The 19,994-nt window shown below is 38.2% G+C and overlaps 1 protein-coding gene across 4 annotated transcripts in view; it reads left to right on the top strand.

Annotated features, from left to right (window-relative positions):
- Nucleotides 1-3,583: 3,583 nt before the first annotated feature.
- Nucleotides 3,584-19,994, top strand: part of LOC121944178 (SH2 domain-containing protein 3C-like) — a 34,921-nt gene continuing 18,510 nt past the window's right edge. The window contains exons 1-5 of one of the 4 annotated variants that reach the window (XM_042487883.2): nt 3,584-3,738; nt 8,541-9,246; nt 15,609-15,648; nt 17,972-18,100; nt 19,169-19,566. In XM_042487883.2, coding sequence (XP_042343817.2) covers nt 3,720-3,738; nt 8,541-9,246; nt 15,609-15,648; nt 17,972-18,100; nt 19,169-19,566 — 1,292 coding nt within the window. In that variant the 5' untranslated portion in view covers nt 3,584-3,719. Of the gene's footprint in view, nt 3,739-7,563; nt 7,579-8,540; nt 9,247-10,175; nt 10,330-15,608; nt 15,651-17,934; nt 18,101-19,168; nt 19,567-19,994 lie in introns of those variants that run through there. The other 3 variants (XM_088076298.1, XM_088076299.1, XM_042487884.2) reach the window with 3 other exon arrangements.

Below are 19,994 nucleotides of genomic sequence, written 5' to 3'. Positions count from 1 at the left end.
ACCCTCCTGCTCAGATCTGGTCTCGACATGGCTTTTTAAAACAAAGGTGTGTGTTTGCATTGTCTTATTAAAAGTTGGGTCTTGAAGCTGAAGCACAAAAAGTCTGATTACTTATTTATTCATTTATTTAACCAGGTTGGTCCCATTGAGATTAAGAATCTCTTTTTTTAAGGACACAAAATACAATTCACAAGCACTAAAATAAGCATTAAAACTTTCTGTCAGTCAGAAGGGAATCCTCCGGGGGACATTTGTACAGCCAGGCAGGCTAAAGACAACTCTAAAGACATTTAACGACACCACCTCCTTGAGTTTCAAGCCATTTTGCAACAAATTCCAGGCTGAGGGTGCAGACAATTTCTGTCCAAACATCTGGGACCGAGAGCATAAAGAGGTCCTGAGAACACAGTGAGTACTGTCTGGTACTTTTCTGCGTGACAGAAACACAAAACTAGTGCAGGAGCAGACCAAGAATTGCCTTATATATGAAAATGTGCCAAAGTAAGAGTCTGCGGGTCTCCACATGAATGAAACGACAGCTTTATGGATTGAGTTGTGTTTTGTGACGTGACCCTTTAAGCTCCAGAGTCTCGTTGGACACAGTATCAGGACTCGTTTGGTACAAACAGTCTTCATTCATCTGATGTGACTGTGAGTCGTCTCTGTTCGGACGACAGCTGGGACATGTTGCACACAGACAGTCAGTCACTTCCAGCTGACACATTTTAACTCCAGCAACAGAAAGCACTTTTTTAACTCTGCACTTATGCACAAATTTGATTTACTGTCATCGTAGAGAGAAATCTTAGACTTTTAACCACACTACATTTGTTTAATAGTTTCAAAAAGTTACTTTGTAGACTGAAATTTTTGCAGAGAAAACGTGTGTGGAAACCCGTTTCTGAGGACAGGAGAGAAAGAGTTAATACCTTACCCAGCTTTTTTAACCTGGGAAGGTCCAGGTCAGCCTCCGAGACAGAGGGAGGGGCCTAACGATCTTAATTCAGTTAAATCAGTTAATCTGAGTAACTTCATGTCATTTCAGTTGTATTTAGTCTCTTTAGTGTGACTCGATCTCAGTGCAGTTCTACTTAACTGATTCAGGTTTGTCTGGATTGAGATCAAGTTAAGATAAAGAAATTAATTTACATCACTTGATCTCAGTTCAGTTGAACTTCAATCAGTAAATTTTAGTAACTTGATTGTACTTCAGTTGTACTTTATTTCTTTAGTTTTCCAAAATACAGTCAACTTAAAAATTTAAGGCAGCATGGACGCTAACTTTTACAGGTCTAAACAGCTATTTTCCTTTTACAAAAAACAAGTACACATATACAAAAACTTACAAAAAAAAAGAGGAATACACTCAGACCAGAAAGGGTCGTCCAGTTATGAGAAAACAGAAGTTCACGTCAGTGGTTTGTTAGTTTGATTCTGTTTCAGTTTGAGTCTTGCTTCTGTGATATGATAAAAATAGTTATTTATGTTCGTTGTAGAGCTTGTTTGCATCTTTCACATCTCTCGCGCTAAATAAAGTTGACATTTGTTTGATTTAGTTGAGGGCACAAATCTGCTCGCTCGGTTTTGGGATTGCTGTTCACCAGGAAATGTTGGCAGGAAATTTAGCAAGATGTTGACAGCTCTGCGTGTCCACCCACAGCGCCGCGGGGCTGATGAATGCCCTCCTGCTGCACTTACATGTTTTCTGTGTGTTGCAGCAGAGCCCGCTCACATTTAATCTAAAAAAACAAAAAAACAAAGGAGGGAGAGTCCACTCTGGATTTATTCTGCTCTTCAGTTGTACTCGATTTCTTTAGTTTAACTTAATATTATCTCAGTTGTACTTAAATCCGTTACTTTATGCAACTTGACCTCAGTCCAGCTGCACTCAAATCAGTTAGTTTACGATCTCACTTCAATTGTACTTAATTTCTTTAGTTTCTGAAATTCAGTCAACTTAAACATTTAAGGTGGGATGGACAATAACTCTTTTTTAAGCTGAAACATTTGTTTGCATCTTTCACATCTCTGTGAAAGATGCAAATAAAACAATTTGAAACAACTCTGTAAAATTTCCTTTTACAGAGTCCCAAAATAAAAGCATTTCCTTTCTTCTGTTGAAATCCAGAGTAATCTTTACCTTATTATTAAAGATGCATACAGATTGATTTTTTTTTGGTTTCCAATGAGCAGCATTTTTATGATCTTCACAGACAGGATTCTTCATTGCATACACTGACTTAAAGAAAAAAATGGGATTTTTTCCCTTAATGTTCAGTCAGTGGTGGACTCTGTGATAGAAAAGAGTCAGCTGAGGGAGAAGTTGAACTCCACCCAAAGATTGACAACTGAGAGAGGAAGTGAAATAGCTCCAATAAGTAGGGCAGATTTTTTTTATTGATTGATTGGAGAGAATAAATGGAAAAACCAAGATTATAGATATGCTGCATGTCATAGCTACATGAAAAAAAAATCAAAATAAATAAATCTGCATTTCAAGCAAGAAATAAATTTAAATGTTAACAAGCACAAGAGGTAAACAGTTGCTGTCAGATAGTTACGTTACTGATATCTTAATAAATGATATTTTGGTGTTGTAGCTGAGTGACTGTGACCACATCCTCACACCGATCACATTTACACTGGAAAACGATACGTTATGCAGACGACACACAAATTTACACGATCATATCTACAGGAAACACTCCAATACAAGCTCTGAGTGCATTCATGTCTTAGCCTCAAAGAGCGGGAGAAAAGGAAAGAAAATGTGTTTCTTTTGCAAATTATCCTGATGCATTTAATGTTTTATGTAAAGCAATTTGAACCGACTTGTTGCTTCATTAAAACTTCCCTCACCTCGATAGTATCAGTGTTTCATGTTGTTGCTGTCGTTTTAAAACCTCTTACTTCCTGCCCTCAGATCAGCTTCAGGATTACATGATGCTCTTCAAGTTGGGGAAATTTCCCAAACCACTCAATGACAACAAATCATTTTATTATTTAGAAAAGTCTTGTGTCATCAAGATAAATTTGGAAAATAACATTCTGAACAAACTTGACAGACAGTGTAATAATGATACCTTATGAACTCGTTGCACATTAAAAGTAGAATCTGAATTTGCTAAGTTTTTGCAAAAATAAGTTTAAAGTACATTTTAGAATGACATTTTATTTTTGGACTGTATATATTTCAGTTTCGCTGCTTTTCCAACAAAAATTACTTAAGGAAATTAATATTTCCTCCACAAAAGTGGCGTTGTCAGGGTGTGCTCGCTTTGAGGGGAGTTCAACTGATGATCATGAACAACCCGATAATGTCAAAGCATTGATTTCCATGTGTGGACACTTAACTTGAGTATATTTTTTTTGTTTTGGTCTCTTAGAGAAAGTTGAAAAATTCAATTATTATGAAAAATGACTTTTTTTTTTGTCTTCGAGTGGAAACTTGAAGCCGCTTCCTGTCAAAACTCTGTGGAAAAACATCCACAGTGACTGACTGACACACTTTCAGTGTGAAGTCAGAAAGTGACTTGTCACCTGATTGCATCAAACCAACTCCAAACTGCTTCCGCTGTGTCGAGGACAGGAAGCAGAGCCACTCGGTTGGTTAAGAGCACGCGGCTCATTATCACGACGCTGCAACACAACAAGCCGCACTAACTGTTTTTATGGCCGTTTTATATGAGCGAAGATATCAGGAAGTCAACGTCTGAACAATGAACAAACGAAAACTCAGTAAGTTACATTTTACTTTGAAATGTTTTCTTTTTTTTGTTGCAATGCTTGGATATTTGACGGGGGTTAATTTCCCAAAAATATCATCAAAGAAACATCATTATTGTGGGTATTATATTGTATCATACATAATTATTAATATATACATATTTTTAAAATTATTTTTGCACCCAATATTGGAGTACTTAAGGGGTTTATATCCCTCATTAGAAAATATTAGACATTTTAAAATAATTTACAAAGATACGAAGTTCTCATAGCCTGAAAAGAACATTTTAAGTCCTATATATTATATGTATTTTATGGTGCAAATACTAGAGGGTAAATGAATTTTTTTTATTTCAGAAAAGGTATTAATATTATTATAATATTATATTTTAACATTTCAAATTCCACATTCAAATTCCTACTAAAGTAAAAAAAATTATCTGCAAAATGTACTCAAAGTATAAAAAGTATTTCAATTTTATATAACTTTTATAGTTTTACTCCTAAGCTAAACAGTTTTAATGTTGGGAGAATTTTGTGATCTCAAACAAAAACTGTCTTTAGTTTTTGGCTTATTCAGATGTCCATGAGTTGTTAGCAGTTCCTCAGAAAAGACGCATTTCCTCTCTGAACTCTTCACAAGGTTTCAGGTTTGAGGCCCAAACAGGTTAAACTCCAATATTTAACAAAGAAAGAAAGAAAGAAAAAAAGAAAGAAAGAAAGAAAGAAAGAAAGAAAGAAAGAAAGAAAGAAAGAAAGAAAGAAAGAAAAGAAAAGTTTGAAAAAAGAGTTTAAATGGAAATGTGGCTTTAGTTTCGGGACCCTCTTCATTGTAACATACAAATACAGATAATTTAGTTGTTTAAACAGATACAGATTATTTAATAATAATAATAATAATAATAATAATAATAACTTTATACATTTGCAGTTTAAATCTGAAAAGTAACTATTTAGTCCAAATGTCAGTGAAGTTCAGCAAAAAGTACAGTATTAAGAAATGTAAATATTTAAGAATAGCACCTTAAACTTAAAACTGTACTTGAGTAGAGTTCTCTGGAGTAGATGTACTCTGTTATTTTCCACCTTCTGGAAAATAAATCCTTGTTCAGACAGAGATAATGTTACATGATGAGTCAGGGTGTAAAGAGGCTGATGCAAGTTTATTTGTGTAATGCCATAAAAGACAGTGATCTATTGACACTTGTCTCACTGTGTGTGTGTGTGTGTACGTGTGTGTGTGCGTGTGGTTGTTGGCTCTTTGTTCCACACATAAACAGTTAGTTGGTGCATTGTAAATGACGCACAGACGTGTCTTTGTGCGGGGTGAATGGTCAGCGGCCCGGCCGAGTGCAGAGTTTAAGAAAAGACAGCGAGTGTCTGCAGACGGGACAACAGCTCACTGTGCTGCTCTTCTGCTGCTGCTTGACCCCACACTCGCTCACTATTTAAAGCCGAATTTTACCCATCATGCCTCTGAAGGACGGTCATTCAGTCTGGTTAGAAACTTTAGGACAGTAAACAAATTCACTGTGCCGCTAGTCTTTACAGGACGTCAAAGCATCTTTAATCTGTAAAAGTTTTAATTTCATAGACAGGTTGATGCTTTTACTTTTACAGTGTCCTTAAAAAGTGACTCACTGTCTCTGAATCACAACGATCGATGGGTGGAGGTCACCTCCCACTTGTTACAGCCAAAAAAATCTCTGACAAAAACTCTTGACACTGTATTTTCTTTACATGTATGTAGCAATTACAGTAACACATCAGCATTTTGGGAAATTTTACTCTAAGTTGTCTTTTTGTGAGTCAGATATCAGGTTAATGTATGAGTCCAGTGCGTAGACAGATCCAGAGAGTCCGTTTTCATTCTGATTCTGACGCACACTGCATGTTTTTAGCGTCTGTGTGAGCCCAACACTTTCTCATCCTGAGTCATCACATGTTGCCGCCTTGAAGTGGACTTCTGCGTCTACATATTACTCTTTAGGTATTCCTCTGCACCTGCTGTTTGACATTTTACAGTGATGTCAACAAAATGCAAACTGTGGGATTACGCTGCATGTAACAAAAGCACATGGCAACCAATGTCAGGACGTCAACATGCGCACATGCTGGCACGGATGATTAGGATTAGGAGAAGCAGGTACGTCGTAAAGTGTAGAAAAAAGGACATCACATTCAGACGGGAAACAAACACCGGACTCCTGCATGTGAGCCGGGGTTTGCTGGATCCCTCCCTCCTTCCTGTCCCTGTTTGACATTGTTACTGGCAGCTTTTCATGCCGTCCAGCAGCATATTGTGCAGACATGACAGATTTCTTGCAGCTGCGTTCTCAACTGATTCTGCCTGTCTGCATATCATGCAGCTATGGCAGGTGCTGTCTGGCCTCCAGAGACGCGCAGTAGAACCGCGAACGGTTCTGTCTGCTCTCAGCTGATGATGTCTAGTGGCGTATCATACTGCCGTGAAAATTAGCTTTTGGCGTCTGGATCTCACACCAAAATCACTGCAAAAGCAGCAGTGTTTGACAACTTCGGTATGAGAACAAACCGGCATGTAACGTAAACTCACATGTCGTCTCTGAGCATCCAAAACTGACGCCAGAGGGGAATATAGAGTGTGCATATTTGGTGAACCACACGATTAAGACAAAATTACAAAAAATAAAAGAAGTTTCCCCGAGGTCTGATGGAAGTATTGCTTCTAATGCTGCTTTTTACACCGTAAACATTGTTTTTATAGCATTTTACCATTAGGCAGCATGAAAGCAGCATCTTAACCGTCTGAACTCTAAACAAACTGGTTTGATTTCTTCCAAAGATATAGGAGAAAAGGTCAATAAGTGACTTGGCAAGAAATGTCCCGCAAACTATAAGAAATTATTAGATTTAGAAAACTATTTTCAAAAAGGTAGGTACTGTGAATTATATTAATAATTAGATTAATTTTATTGAATTATTATTTATCTAATAAAATTATTTAATTTTTTAATTTTTTTTTTTGCTAACTCTCAGGTGAACTTCTTATGCTTTTTCAAATCAATTTCCTCCTAATTTCGAAGCCATTCCCTCTTGAGTTGCTCATTGCCTTCTTCCGCTGTTTATGCAAAGAAATTAGGCCAGTTTGGATTGGGTTTCAAAGGGTTAACAGTTAGCATGCTACATTTTAAAACTTAAAAAACAAAACAAAACAAGTTTGAAGAGTGACATGGTCTCGCCCATAACAGGCTTTGATGACACTAATTTTCATGTGAATTCACGTCTTTATGTGGCGCTTGACTTGCATTCCAGTCTATTTGCGTCTTTGCTTTAACTGTGTGTAATCGTGCCGTGCAAAAAAATTTGCTTTGCATTTGGTCTGATCTCTGTACTTTCTCTGTAAGATGAAAACATTTTGTGGAAGTCATCAGGACTCCATAACTTCAACTTGGAATTTAAAAAAAGCAATTTTTGCATTTTGCATCTGCACCTCCATCATCTCCCCTCTGTCCCGTTCTCAAAACCGTCAGTCTATATTTAGCTGAGGAAACAAATATCCGTCAGTGTTTTTAGAGTCGAATAGGTCCCCGGGGCAGAAACATAATCAAACACTGCTGAGATCTCGGGGGAGGGGCTGCAGTTCAGAATAGAAACGATGAGAGTTTCAGCAGATGAGGGTACAACAACATTCCTCAGATGACTCCGAGGCAAAGAAAACATTTTCTGTGTTTCAGAGGACAACGTGAAAATTAAATGTTTGCAGCTGCTGGTCTCACTGGTGACTTAAGGTCTCTTATTATATAATGGTCTGTTTAATGTACGTCTGTCAGAGAGGGAGACCAGACCTCGACCCTGAGCAGGAATAAGCAGGTGGGTGTAATAATGGACACCAAGGTTAACGCGCTGTACTTTCCTGTCTTTCTGAGCGTCATCTTTTGAAACAGCAGTCAGTCAGTTCCTGCACTTCATCGTTCAGAATCTCTCATCAGAGTGTGTCAACATTCAGACCTGCAGAGCAGCCGGATACACAGACAGATCACAGGAAGTGAGGAAATGTCAATTCATTTTTCTAAAAAAAAGCCATAAAGAAGTTTTAGATCATGACTTTAAATAATCCTCAGTGACCCACAGAGGGCAGATTCAGCAGTACAAGGACAAAACTGGGTCCAGATGAAGGTGAGGTAGGCAACGCAGCTTTATTTGTTCAGCACATTTCATATATGAGGGCAATTCAAAGTGATTTATGGAGCAATAAAATATAAAAATATCATAAAAGATAGAGGTTTGTAATCAAAGAAAAAATATAAAAGATTAAATCTATTACAAAATGATTTTTAAAAATTTCAAAGAAGATCATTAGAAATAGCAGAAGTGTAGACAAAGATAAAACAGTTATTTAAAATTATATAAAAGACAACAACACAAAAAAACCCTCTTTTTTTGTTTTTTTGAAGCTCCTTTTTTTCTGTTATTTTGCTTATTTTCTGATCTGGTTTCATTTTTGTTGTTTTTAATAGTTTCTGGCTTATTTTGGGCCATTTCTTGTTAAGCTGCTTGTGGCTTCATTTTTGGTCCAAAAGGGTTAGGCATCATAAACTTTTGCCACAGAGTTTATTTTCTGCTTTAATCCAAAGTCCAATGGAAAAATTCTGTAGTTTTTTCTTTTTTGGATGAGGGAACACCAACGTCCGCCATCCTTCCTTCACTCGATTTGTTATTTGTGAAAAAGTTAATATCTGTTTTCACGCTTTCATTACGTCTTCAAAATGAGACTAACTCTAAAAACATGATGAGTTTCCGTCAACCTTCGTTAACTTCCTCCTGCTCTCCAGGTTTCAAATGGTTCGGGAGCCTCACTAACATCTCCATCCGCCGCCCGTCGGAGAAGGACGCCAACATTAAGGCGGTCCCGCGGCACGATGGCAGCCTCGACGGTGCCAAATCGGCCGTGGAGGAACAAGTGGTGGATGACATGGCGGACTGTCTGCACAGCCCCAGCTACGCCCGCTCCACTGAGATGTACACACACGTGGGCACGGTGCCGCGCAGCCAGAGGCAGAAGAGCAGCACGGGGCTGAAGAAGAAGAAGAAGAAGAAAGAGGAGGAGGAGGAGGAGGAGAGTGGAGGGCAGAGCCAGTGGAAGGCGGGGGAGCATGTCCGAGACTCCCCTCTGCTCAGCGCCATGTCCAGCCTCAGTTTGACCAGCCTGGAGCAGCATGTCCTCGCCCGGCCGCTGCCCGCCACCCCGACACCCAGCCGGGCGTCACCTTTGACCTCTCACTCCAGAGACCCTCCAGCGGACCCCATTAAGAACCAGGGGTCCTCGTTAAGGAGCGGGGACGCTTTAGAAACCTCAAACATGCCAACTAACATCCCCAAAGCGGCCTCGGCGCAGGATGTGTATGTGCCGATGGACCCGATCACTGAAGCGGCTCCCAGCCACGTGGGCGACCAAACAGAGAGGCAGCGATGTGTCACAAGGTCACAGGAAACCACAAAGACTGCGAGCGGCTGGCAGGAAGAGGGGCGTTTCGAAAGGTGAGAAAGTGGACTCATTACACTTTCAGAAAGATGCTTCCAAAATTAGTCTGTGGTTTGTTATGTTTTTTTTTTTTAAACCTGCTTTACACACTTCAGTTCAAAGTATTGACGGTTAAAAGCAGCTCTGAAAAAAAATCCTGTTAATTCTTGTTTAGTTTGAAGTCTTATTTCATTAAGACGTAACTAGGATTTAAAAATTAGTGAGGTCCCGAATTTGTAAGGGGGGGCTAAAATTTTGCCTTGTGGCAGAAAATGTTCACATATTTGACAAAAAATGATGCATTTTAACATCAGTTTGGACCACTGTAGCTACTTTAAACTAGGCTGCTCATAAGCCTGCAGATGTGTGTGTGTGTGTGTGTGTGTGTGTGTGTGTGTGTGTGTGTGTGAGGGGGTCGGTGAGGGGCGGTTGTTATTTGCAGGTTGCCTCGATGGGTTATACATACTCAGCTGTGTGTGGTGTTAGTTTTAAGTGTTTTTTTCTTTAGTAAAGGACATTAAAAGTGTCTCTGTGTAGTTTGTTGTCCTCTCGTCCCTAAAAACGGTTTTTAAGCTTTTAAATAAAAAAACATGAAAAGTCTTTGTCATAGCATAAAGTCTTAAAGACAAACTCATGTTACCCTCCAACGTCTCTCGCTTCAAAATAAAACCACATACAGCTGAGTGTGTTTAACCCATTAAGGCACCCTGTAAATAACAATCGCCCCCTTACACACACACACACACACACACACACACACACACACACACACACGTCTGCAGGATTATCATTTTTTGTCAAATAAAATGAATATTTTCTGCCACAGTCACACATTTTAGGCCTCTCTAAAATTCTAACATCACTAATTTTTAAACCCTGATGATGCCTGATGACAGGGATCACCATCTCAAAAAACTGTGAAATACTGCTGGTTAGTTGCAGTAGCGGACATGCGCAGTAAGCTCCCTGCCTGCCGCTCAGCCTCAGTCCGTCAGCTGGCTCTCAGCGCGCGGCAGAGCGGCTCGGACTGTCCGGGAGAACATGTGTGAAGTCGGGGACGTTCAGTGCGCGTCAGCCCGCCGCGGGGAGGCGGAGCGGAGGTGAGAGAAGTTATACTAATGACTACATCAATTTTTATTCATATAAAGTCGGCGGTGTTGATCTGTTAGAGGACGAATGCGATGTGTTAAAGTGATCCGGGAGTTTTCTGTAAGTTTCTAAATATTTGAACTGGAATCATTTTCCTCCTGCGTTTTTTGGATTTGATGCCAAAAAACAAACAAACATGAAAGGCTTCTGAGTAGTAAAATATTTAAAACAAGTTTGAAGTCAGTGGGTCTGCAGGCTGTGTGTGTGTGTGTGTGTGTGTGTGTGTGTGTGTGTGTGTGTGTGCTCGCGCGCGTGTTATATGGAGGGGTGCAGGCTGAAACTGGACCGGACTGTATGTTACATAAGAGGAGGAATTTGAGCTGCGCTTCAGTCAGAATAGTGATAAGAGGGTTTTTTTTGGCAGATGCAGCAGCCTGTTTCATAAATAAAATACAATAAAATATAATAAATAAATAAAGTGACCTAGAAACAATTTACTATATTAAAAATGTCATTAGGTAAAAAAAAAACATATTAAATGAAAATATGTATTTTGAATGATAATGTTAATTGTTTACTTTCACTAATGAAGACATAAAACAATATACAAATTAGGTTTAAAAGACAAAAATAAAATAAATGAAAAGATAGATAGATAGATAAATAAATAAATAAATAGATCAATAAATAAATAAATAAATAAATAAAGTGACCTAGAAATAACTTAACAATATTTACAATATTAAATATATCATTAGGTTAAAAAACACATATTAAATGAAAATCTGTATTTTGAAAAATAAATATTAATTGTTTAAAAATTAATGAATAAAAAGATAGATAAATAAATGAATACATTTCATGCATCTCAGACAGATTTATTCCTCCTGGTTCCCTGAAGGACTGCTGCAGATAAAAACAAAATTAATTCATTTAAAAGCATTTGCAAAAGGCATTTAGACAAAGTTTTGTGTTGGAGTTTGTTAGTAAAATATCGGCACCAAATATCAGTTATCGGCCTCATAAACTGCCAACAGTCGGTATCGGTTCAAAAAAAATATCGGTGGACCCCAAATGTAATAAGGAACTTTTGTTTGTCGCTGACCAGCTGACCAGTTTCGGAGCATCTGAGCTGGTGGTTTCCAGACCTGATCGCACTTCTTCTATTTGTCACTTTATGAATCAGTCGGAGCAGAAGAAGTTATTGAGGCTAACTGTGACCTTCTTTTAAAATGCCTCCGACTGTGTGTCTTTCCTCCACTTTGTGTTCAGCTCTCTGTAATAAACCTCAGCAGCCGCCGACACATTTGTTTTGGGTTATGATGGGCGCTTTGAACCACAGCGAGTGTCTGTGTGTGTGTGTGTGTGTGTGTGTGTGTGTGTGTGTGTGTGTGTGTCTCTGTGTCTGTGTGTGTGTGTGTGTGTGTGTGTGTGTGTGTGTGTGTGTGTGTTTAGATGTTATGTGGTGGTGTAAGAGTTGCTGGCTGAAGGAGCAGGAAGTGCTGTAAAATTTGATGCTGGTTTGGGGAGCGTGGCCCCCGGGCGGAGGGAGTTCCCCCTCGCTGGGCTCACAGAGCAGCTTGTGACCACGACAGAAACACTCGTTATTTAACGGCAGGGAGGTTCACTGATATCTGCAGCTGTACTTCAGAGGATCAGGAGGAATAAATCTGTCAGAGATACATGAAAACAAAACCACGTTTTGAGGCGACTTGTCCTAGAAGCTTGTTGACAAAGGGACGACTGGTAGCTGTTTAACTCATGCAGCTGGCCATTTTTTACAATTTCACAACATTTTTGAAGCAAGTTTATTTTGTATTGGTAATACGTTTTTTCATTTTGTAGTAGCAGATTAAAGAAATGGTAAAAAGACAAAAAAATAAATAAATAAATGTCCAGTGACCTGGAGATAACAATTTACAATATTAAAAATACTGTTATGTTAAAAAAACATATTAAATGAAAATATGTATTTTGAATAATAAATATTTACAATAATTGAAACAAGGTTAAAATAGACAAAAAAATAGAATGAATAAAAGATAAATAAATAATTAGATAAATAAGGAAGTAAATAAATAAACAAATTATTTCTAGGTCACTTTATTTATTCAGTTAACAATTTACAATAATATATGTCATTAGGTTAAAAAACATATTAAATGAAAATATGTATTTTGAATAATAAATTTTAATTGTTTACTTCAACTAAGAAATATATAAAACAATAATTAAAACAACAGTAAAAAGACAAAAAATAAAATAAACAAAAAGATAGCTAAATAAATAAATGATTAAATAGATCAAATAAATAAATATGCGTATAAAAACATAAAAAAAACATAAAACAATAATACAATAATTTAAAAAGATACAGTTTAAAACACTACATTTTCAACTCAGGAAATTTTTTGGAAAGTTTGCACACGAGGCCTCTGAGTGAAGCTTTTGACAGTTAGGGAGTTTCTCATGCAGCATGTTTCACTTGTGTGTGTGTGTGTTTGTGTGTGTGTGTGTGTGTGTGTGTGTGTGTGTTTGTGTGTGTGTGTGTGTGTGTGTGTGTGCTGTCATAGTTTGTGTTTGGGAACAAAAGGTCACCTCCCCTGACGTTACTCATGGAAATATGCAGCATGTTGAGGAAGAACAGACTGACCCCCCTGACAAAAAAAAAAGTTCCTCATTGCCAACATGCAGTTTCACTGACACGACACATCACTGCTGTCAGAGGGAAACCACGCAACTGCACTTTGTTTTTCCTCTTTTTCTGACATCAGTCCAGAGTGTTTGTGCTCCTCGGTGAGCGCAGCTGAGTTTTGGGGCTCCCTGAGCCGTCAGACCTGCCGAGGAGCCAGCTGCTGTGATCAGTGGATGCACGTCGGGGGAGAAAAGAGGCTTCCTCTGCTTCAGGTCTGATGATCAGACTGTTTGCAGATATGAGGTTTCACACAGCAGCAGAAATATTCCCGGTCCTCCCCTCAGGAGTTTGTTGTGTGAGACGCTGTTGCTGGGTGGTGTCGCTTTAACACACTGCTGCTGTCAGAGAGTTGTGCAACAGGACAGACAGACTGAAAAACACCCTGTTCTGCCCTAAACACACTAATACTTCAACAAGTACTGAATCTTAATACAAATACAATATCGCCTATAGATTTTGGTGGTCATAGGTCAAAGGTCAAGGTCACTGTGAACTTGCAACGGTCTCATTCTCATGAAGGCGATATCTCAATGCCTTGAGGTAATTTCCCCAAGTTTGGTGGAAATATTTACTTGGACATATCAATGAATTGTGGTCAGCGGTCATAGGTCAAGGTCACTGTGAAGTGGCATGCATCTTATTCTTGTGAACACAATTTCTCAAGGACTTGTAGATTTTTTTTTTTTAAATTGATACAAATTGATTAATTTTCCAGATTCATGTGGCCATAGGTCAAGGTCACCGTGAGCTTGCAACTGTCTCATTCTCATGAAAGCAATATCTTTACGAATGAGGTAATTTTTCCAAGTTTGGTGCAAATATTTACTTGGACAAATCAATGAATTGTTTAGATTCTTTTGGTCAGAGGTCATAGGTCAAGGTCACTGTGAACTGGCATGCGTCTTATTCTTGTGAACACAATTTCTCAAGGACTTGTGGATTTTAAAAAAATATTTGATACAAATGTTCACTTTGACTCATTGATGAATTTTCCAGATGATTGTAGTCATAGGTCAAGGTCATTGTGAGCTTTCAACCGTCTCATTCTCATGAATGCGATATCTTAATGCCTTGAGGCAATTTTCCCAAGTTTGGTGCAAATATTTACTTGGACACATCATTGAATTGTCTTTTGGTCATAGGTCATAGGTCAAGGTCACTATGAATGATGCATGTGTCTTATTCTTGTGAAAAGTATTACTCAGGGATTTTTTAAAATTTGGTATAAATGTTCACTTGGACTTGGATTGTGGATTGGATTGATTGGATTGTTGAATTTTCCAGATTCTTGTGGTCATAGGTCAAGGTCACTGTGAGCTTGCATCCCTCTCAATCTTGTGAACTGATTAAAATCTGGTGAGGGAAAGTCAGAGGTCTGTTTTTCTAAAAATCTGGCTTTAGTCTAAAGGCTGTGCAGAAAGCAGGGAAGGCTGTCGTTGCAGCGATGCGTTTGATGCCGATCAAACTGCACAGGAAGGTCAAGGTCAAGTGCAGGTGAACCTGTCACCGTCACATATACGCGGGGAAGAGCACCGCAGAGTTTAAACATTTTAAACACAACGAAAAAGAAACGAAGCTACAGCACAGACAGAGAATCGCCTTCCAAAGCTTCAGACTCTTCTATGCAGTTTCCCAGGTGTTTTTTGTTTTATAAGATTCGAGTAATTTTTCAATTTAACAGCAGCCGATATTTTTTTACCAATAATTAGTTAACGAGAACGATAATCAATATTTGGAACTGATATGCATTTACAAAATAACTGGGTGGAATGTGGAGATTTCATTTGCCTGTTTCTTATAATGCATACATACATACATACATGTGTATATATGTATGTACATGTGTGTACATGTGCATATATAGACATCATCATCATTATTTTTATTATTTATTATTATTATTATCTATTTTTATCATTATTATTTTTTATTATCATATTTTTTATCATCATTATTTTTATTTCATTTTTATTATCATAAACATTTTTTATTTTCATTATCATAATTTTTATCATCATCATCATTATTTTTTATTATCATCATCATTATTTTTTTATTTTCATCATCATCATCATTATTTTTTATTATCATCATCATTATTTTTTTATTTTCATCATCATCATCATTATTTTTTATTATCATCATCATTATTTTTTATTGTCATCATCATCATTTTTTATTTTCATCATCATCGTCAGTATTTTTTTATCATCATCAGCATTATTATTATTATTATTATCATCGTCATTTTTTTTTATCATCATCATCATTATTTTTAATATCATCATCATTATTATTTTTTACCATCATCATCATTATTTTTATTATCATCATCATTATTATTTAAAATAAATACATATTATCTAACACTAAAAACAAAGCAGATACATTGTTAAATTGATACACTTCTAATTTAAATTCTTTTTTAAATGCAGAAAATTCTCAATAAATGACAATTTTCATCATATTTCGTACCAAATGACAGTGCTGTGAATAAAATTAAGGTATTTAACATCTGTTGACCAGAAAAGCCCTGATGATTGACGAGCTGCAGAGGCAACAATCACTCTTTATGTTGTTTGTGTTGTTTTGCAGTCGGCAGGAGTTGACAGACAGCAGCGGAGAATATGTGAAGGTGAGCTTCCTCTTCATCACTCCAAATCTAAAATCTATCATGCATCACTCTTTATCTCGCTAAAGGTGCTTCCTCCCTGCAGTGATGCTGCTTTTCTCTCTTCCTCCTGTCAGACAACACTCCCTGTTCTCTGTGGCACCTTTTTAACCCCTCAATAACTTTTTCTAAATGTTAAAAATATTAGTAGTTTTTAGTAAATAGTACAAACTTACAAATGCTTTCATGAAACAATTTGGAAGTTTTTGCAATTGTTTTCTTTTCAAATTTTTTTTTTTTTCTTGAAATGTTTTGGTGATTTTATTTTGCTTTTAAATTGTTGGCTTTTTTCTTCCTTTAAAACAATCGGTGATTTCTTTTTCTTTAAAAAAAAAATCAGATTTTTTTTAAAAGGAATTCATTTTTTTGCCATTAGAGATTTCTGCAGATTTTTTTTTCTTTGTGATTTTTTTTTTTTTTTTAAACATGCCTTCCAAACCTGTAGGCCTGCAAAAAATAAAATTGGCCAAAATTACACCATATATAATAGCCAGAAACCGCTAAAAATGGAAATTATTGTTGAAGTATCAGATTTTCTGCAATTCTTGAATGCATCATGTGGGACAAACATTTCATGTATTTTTGAGTCACTCAGGGAGGCTCAAAGGAAATATATTGGGGAGGTAAAAAATAAAAAAATAAAAAACAGAAAAGGCCTCTGCCTCCTCTGATAAAGAACAACCTGTAGGGCTTTTTTTTTATTTTTCAAACTTTATTAATTTTATTATTTAAAACTGGAGCCATTTCTAAAAACATCCGGGGCTGAGGTCTCGGATGCCTCACACGCTCTAATTCAATCAGGAGGGGTGACAGAGAGGACTCTGGGAATGCCGTCCTCTGCGGGGAAATACTTTGAAGCTGGTGCGGTTGCCATTGGCAACCGCTGCGGCCTTGATTCGGCCGACGGCTCTGCCTGGAAAAGGTGGAAGTAGACAGAGAGAGCGAGAGAATTTCCAGTTCATTGACTTATAATTGGATACTTGACAAACACACTCGCCTGAAAGGGACAAGCTGGCAATGAATGATAATGCTAATGAAATTAAAGCTATTCATTAGGGGCTTCCAGCCCCCCTCCCCACCTCCTTGAAACACACACACACACACACACACACACACACACACGTATGTTGTTTTGAAGTGGTCCTGGCCGGGTGCCCAGCCCTTGATTCACAGCCCAGTGGAACAAACCATTCTGTCAGAAAGCGAGGGGTGGGAGGTGTCCGGGAGAAGAAAAACATGTCACCGATAAAACAGTGTAATAACAGTAACTAGTGTGTGTGTGTGTGTGTGTGTGTGTGTGTGTGTGTGTGTGTGTGGTGTGTGTGTGTGTCCAAACAAAAGCATTCCCAGTCCGTCGTCAGTGTGAACTCTTGATATACAGTATCAACGTTTTTTGTTTTTTTTCTTTTTGGTGTTTGTATAAAGACGCGTCAGACAAAGCGCCACTGAGTGATGACCCCCATCGCACAATGACGTTGCCTAGACGACGAGGCCAAGACTCCTGCTTTGGGTCTGGCTCTCGGGCCCCTGGTGTCGCCAGTGTGGATGCCAGTGTGGGAATGCCAGAGCTGTCCCTCCTCACCCCCCCGGCCCTCCGTTACACACATTCACACACAAAAACAGAGCTGAAAAAGGCTGAGCAGATTTGCCCGCAGTGCTCGTTCACTCAGAGGACCAAGATTTAACCCTTCGAAACCTGGATGGTCTCTCACAACCTCTCACAAGCTGTTTGACCCTCTGAAACCTAAACAAATTGACTTCTTTCAGAAATTTAGGGAAAGTAAAAGCAAGTTGAAAGGAAATGTCCCAAAAAATTCCCAAAAATTAGTAAAAGGTGTCAAAAAAAAAAAAAATCCTAAAAATGGGAAGAATTATGAAAAAATTATCCATAAAGCTGGGAACAATCCCAATAACAATACTTAATATTTTTAATATTTTGTGCGTGTATTTTTAGTGTTTTTTAATATTTTTGTGTTTTTCATTTTTATTATAACTTTGTCGTCGACTTTTTGCTAACTTTTTGGGCATGTCTTGTTAAGTTGCTTGTTGCCTTCTTCTCTGTCTGACCAAAATCAGCGCTCTCTGCTTAAGTTTCAAAGGGTTAAAGCAGTTTTTTCTTGTAAAGAAAAGAGAGCTTTGTTTGCCATGTTTTGACGGCGGGGGAAAGAGAGAGAAGCAGCAGAACGTCTCTGTTTGAACCCAAAGCTGGAAACTGACGTTATTGTGTTGTTTGCGTTTGTTTCTTCGGGTTCTGGCGTGTGATCGTGCGCCCGTCACGCCCTTTAAGTTCTCCAAAGACAAGTTCTGGCTCGAACCGCCGACGGAGAAACTGAGGAAGCAGCTGGAGGAGGAGCTGAAGCTGAGCGGCAGCAACCTGAAGAGCCACGCCTGGTACCACGGACGAGTGCCCTGGGAGGTCAGCCCCACACACACACACACACACACACACACACACATGATCCACACAAGGGCATTGCATCAGTGGTGGAAAGTGCCTAAGTGCATTTACTCGAGTACTGTACTTTTATTTATTAGCATACATACAAAAAATAGTCAACAAAAACTAATTAAAAGAAGCCAAGCAAAAATAAATAAATATGCATAATAAACAATCAGGACATTTCATAAAATGATTCCATGTTACAGGACAACTTAATGTACCATGTTGGATATTATGTTAAATATTTCATCCATTTCTTTTTTTAAACACATGCATTTGGTTTCTTTTTCTCATAATAATCTTCTCCATTTCATATATTTTTCACACAAGATCTTTTTCATTCATGATTATTTAAGTTCATTTTGAACCAATTTCTTCCCATGTGTTTAATTATTATCATTAAAAACAAATATGAGTCTTTCTTCTCGATTTATTCTGGTATTTTCCCTGAGAAGTAAACACAGTGGGTATTTCAGTACTAATTTTAGTTGCAAGTTACTTTAATTTTTTTTTCTCATAAAAGAAGAGTGCTTGAAATATGTTTTGTTACAAAATTACCCAATAGTTTATGCTACTACAGCTAAAATGCTTAGTCGATTATCTAATCAACTTATCGACAGAACATTGATAAGCAACTATTTTGATAAAGATTTCATTCATTAGTTGTTTTTAATTTTATTTTATTACTTTTTGTACTTTTTGAATTGGGTACTTTGGCAGCTGTTTCAATGAAAAATTGAGTCTTTTTTTTTTTAGTGGATTTGTCCTTTAAAACCTCAGCATCAGAGTCATGCAGTATTTTTACCACAAGATGGAGCTCTGTACAAACAGTTAGTTTGAAGGCAAAATCTTGTTCAGGAAATCTACTGAAATTTGTGAAAACACAAAAACAAAAAGAGGAGTTCCCTCTACGCAGCAGGGTTTATACAAAATTATTTAGGCAAATAGTTGGATGATTGAATATACACAATATTAAGTTTCTTTGGAAATCCAAGATATTCACAGACATGATGATCAACATTAACGGGTGAAATGTCTCCTCAGGTGTCCGAGAGCCTGGTGGTGAACCACGGAGACTTCCTCGTCAGAGACTCTCAGTCCAGTCAGGGCGACTTTGTCCTCACCAGCCACTGGGAGCACAAAACGCTTCACTTTGTCATCAGGAGGACGGTGATTCAGTCCGGGGAGACGTACACCCGAGTCCAGTTCAGCCTGGAGGACGAGGCCTTCGACTCGGTGCCGGCTCTCGTTCACTTCTACGTGGGCAGCAGGGCGGCTCTGAACCGGTGGAGCGGAGCTCAGATTCACCGTCCCGTCAACAGGACTCTGCCTCTTAGCTACCTGGAGACGGCCTTCGGCACCGTCGCCATCAGCCCCCCGTCCTGCCACAGGGGGCTGAAGACCAGCAGCACGAGCGGAGAGGAGAGAGTCTGTCCCAGAAGGTAAAGGTCCCCTGAAAACGTCTCCAAAGCACAAAGTCTTCAAATGACTCATTTTGTCCAATAATCCAAACCTCCAAAATATTCTCTGACCAGGGGCGTAGCACCATGCATATGCGGTCTCTGTGGGCCCCACGCCCCTCCTCTCTTTCTTTCCATGTCTTTTCTACACAAATTTTGGAGTTTTTTTGATGCCTCTGTGCCAGTGAAAGCTGTGGCCGGAGGTTTTTGTTTTTGGGCTGTCCGTCCGTTCTGTTCTTGTGAAAGCAATATCTCAAGATTGTTTTGAGAGAATTTCTTCAGATTTGTCACAAACATCCTTTTAAACTCAAGGATGAACTGATTTGATTTTGGAGGTGATAGGTAAAAGGTCAAGGTAACTATGTCCTCATCTGTCTCATTCTTTTGAACACGTTACTTCAAATCCAGTA

Source organism: Plectropomus leopardus, chromosome 4, assembly GCF_026936395.1.
Source record: "Plectropomus leopardus strain MGB_pleo_1.0 chromosome 4, ASM2693639v1, whole genome shotgun sequence".
Lineage (NCBI taxonomy): Eukaryota > Metazoa > Chordata > Actinopteri > Perciformes > Serranidae > Plectropomus > Plectropomus leopardus.
Note: the sequence above shows the minus strand (reverse complement) of the source record. Positions and strands in the feature narration are given on the sequence as shown.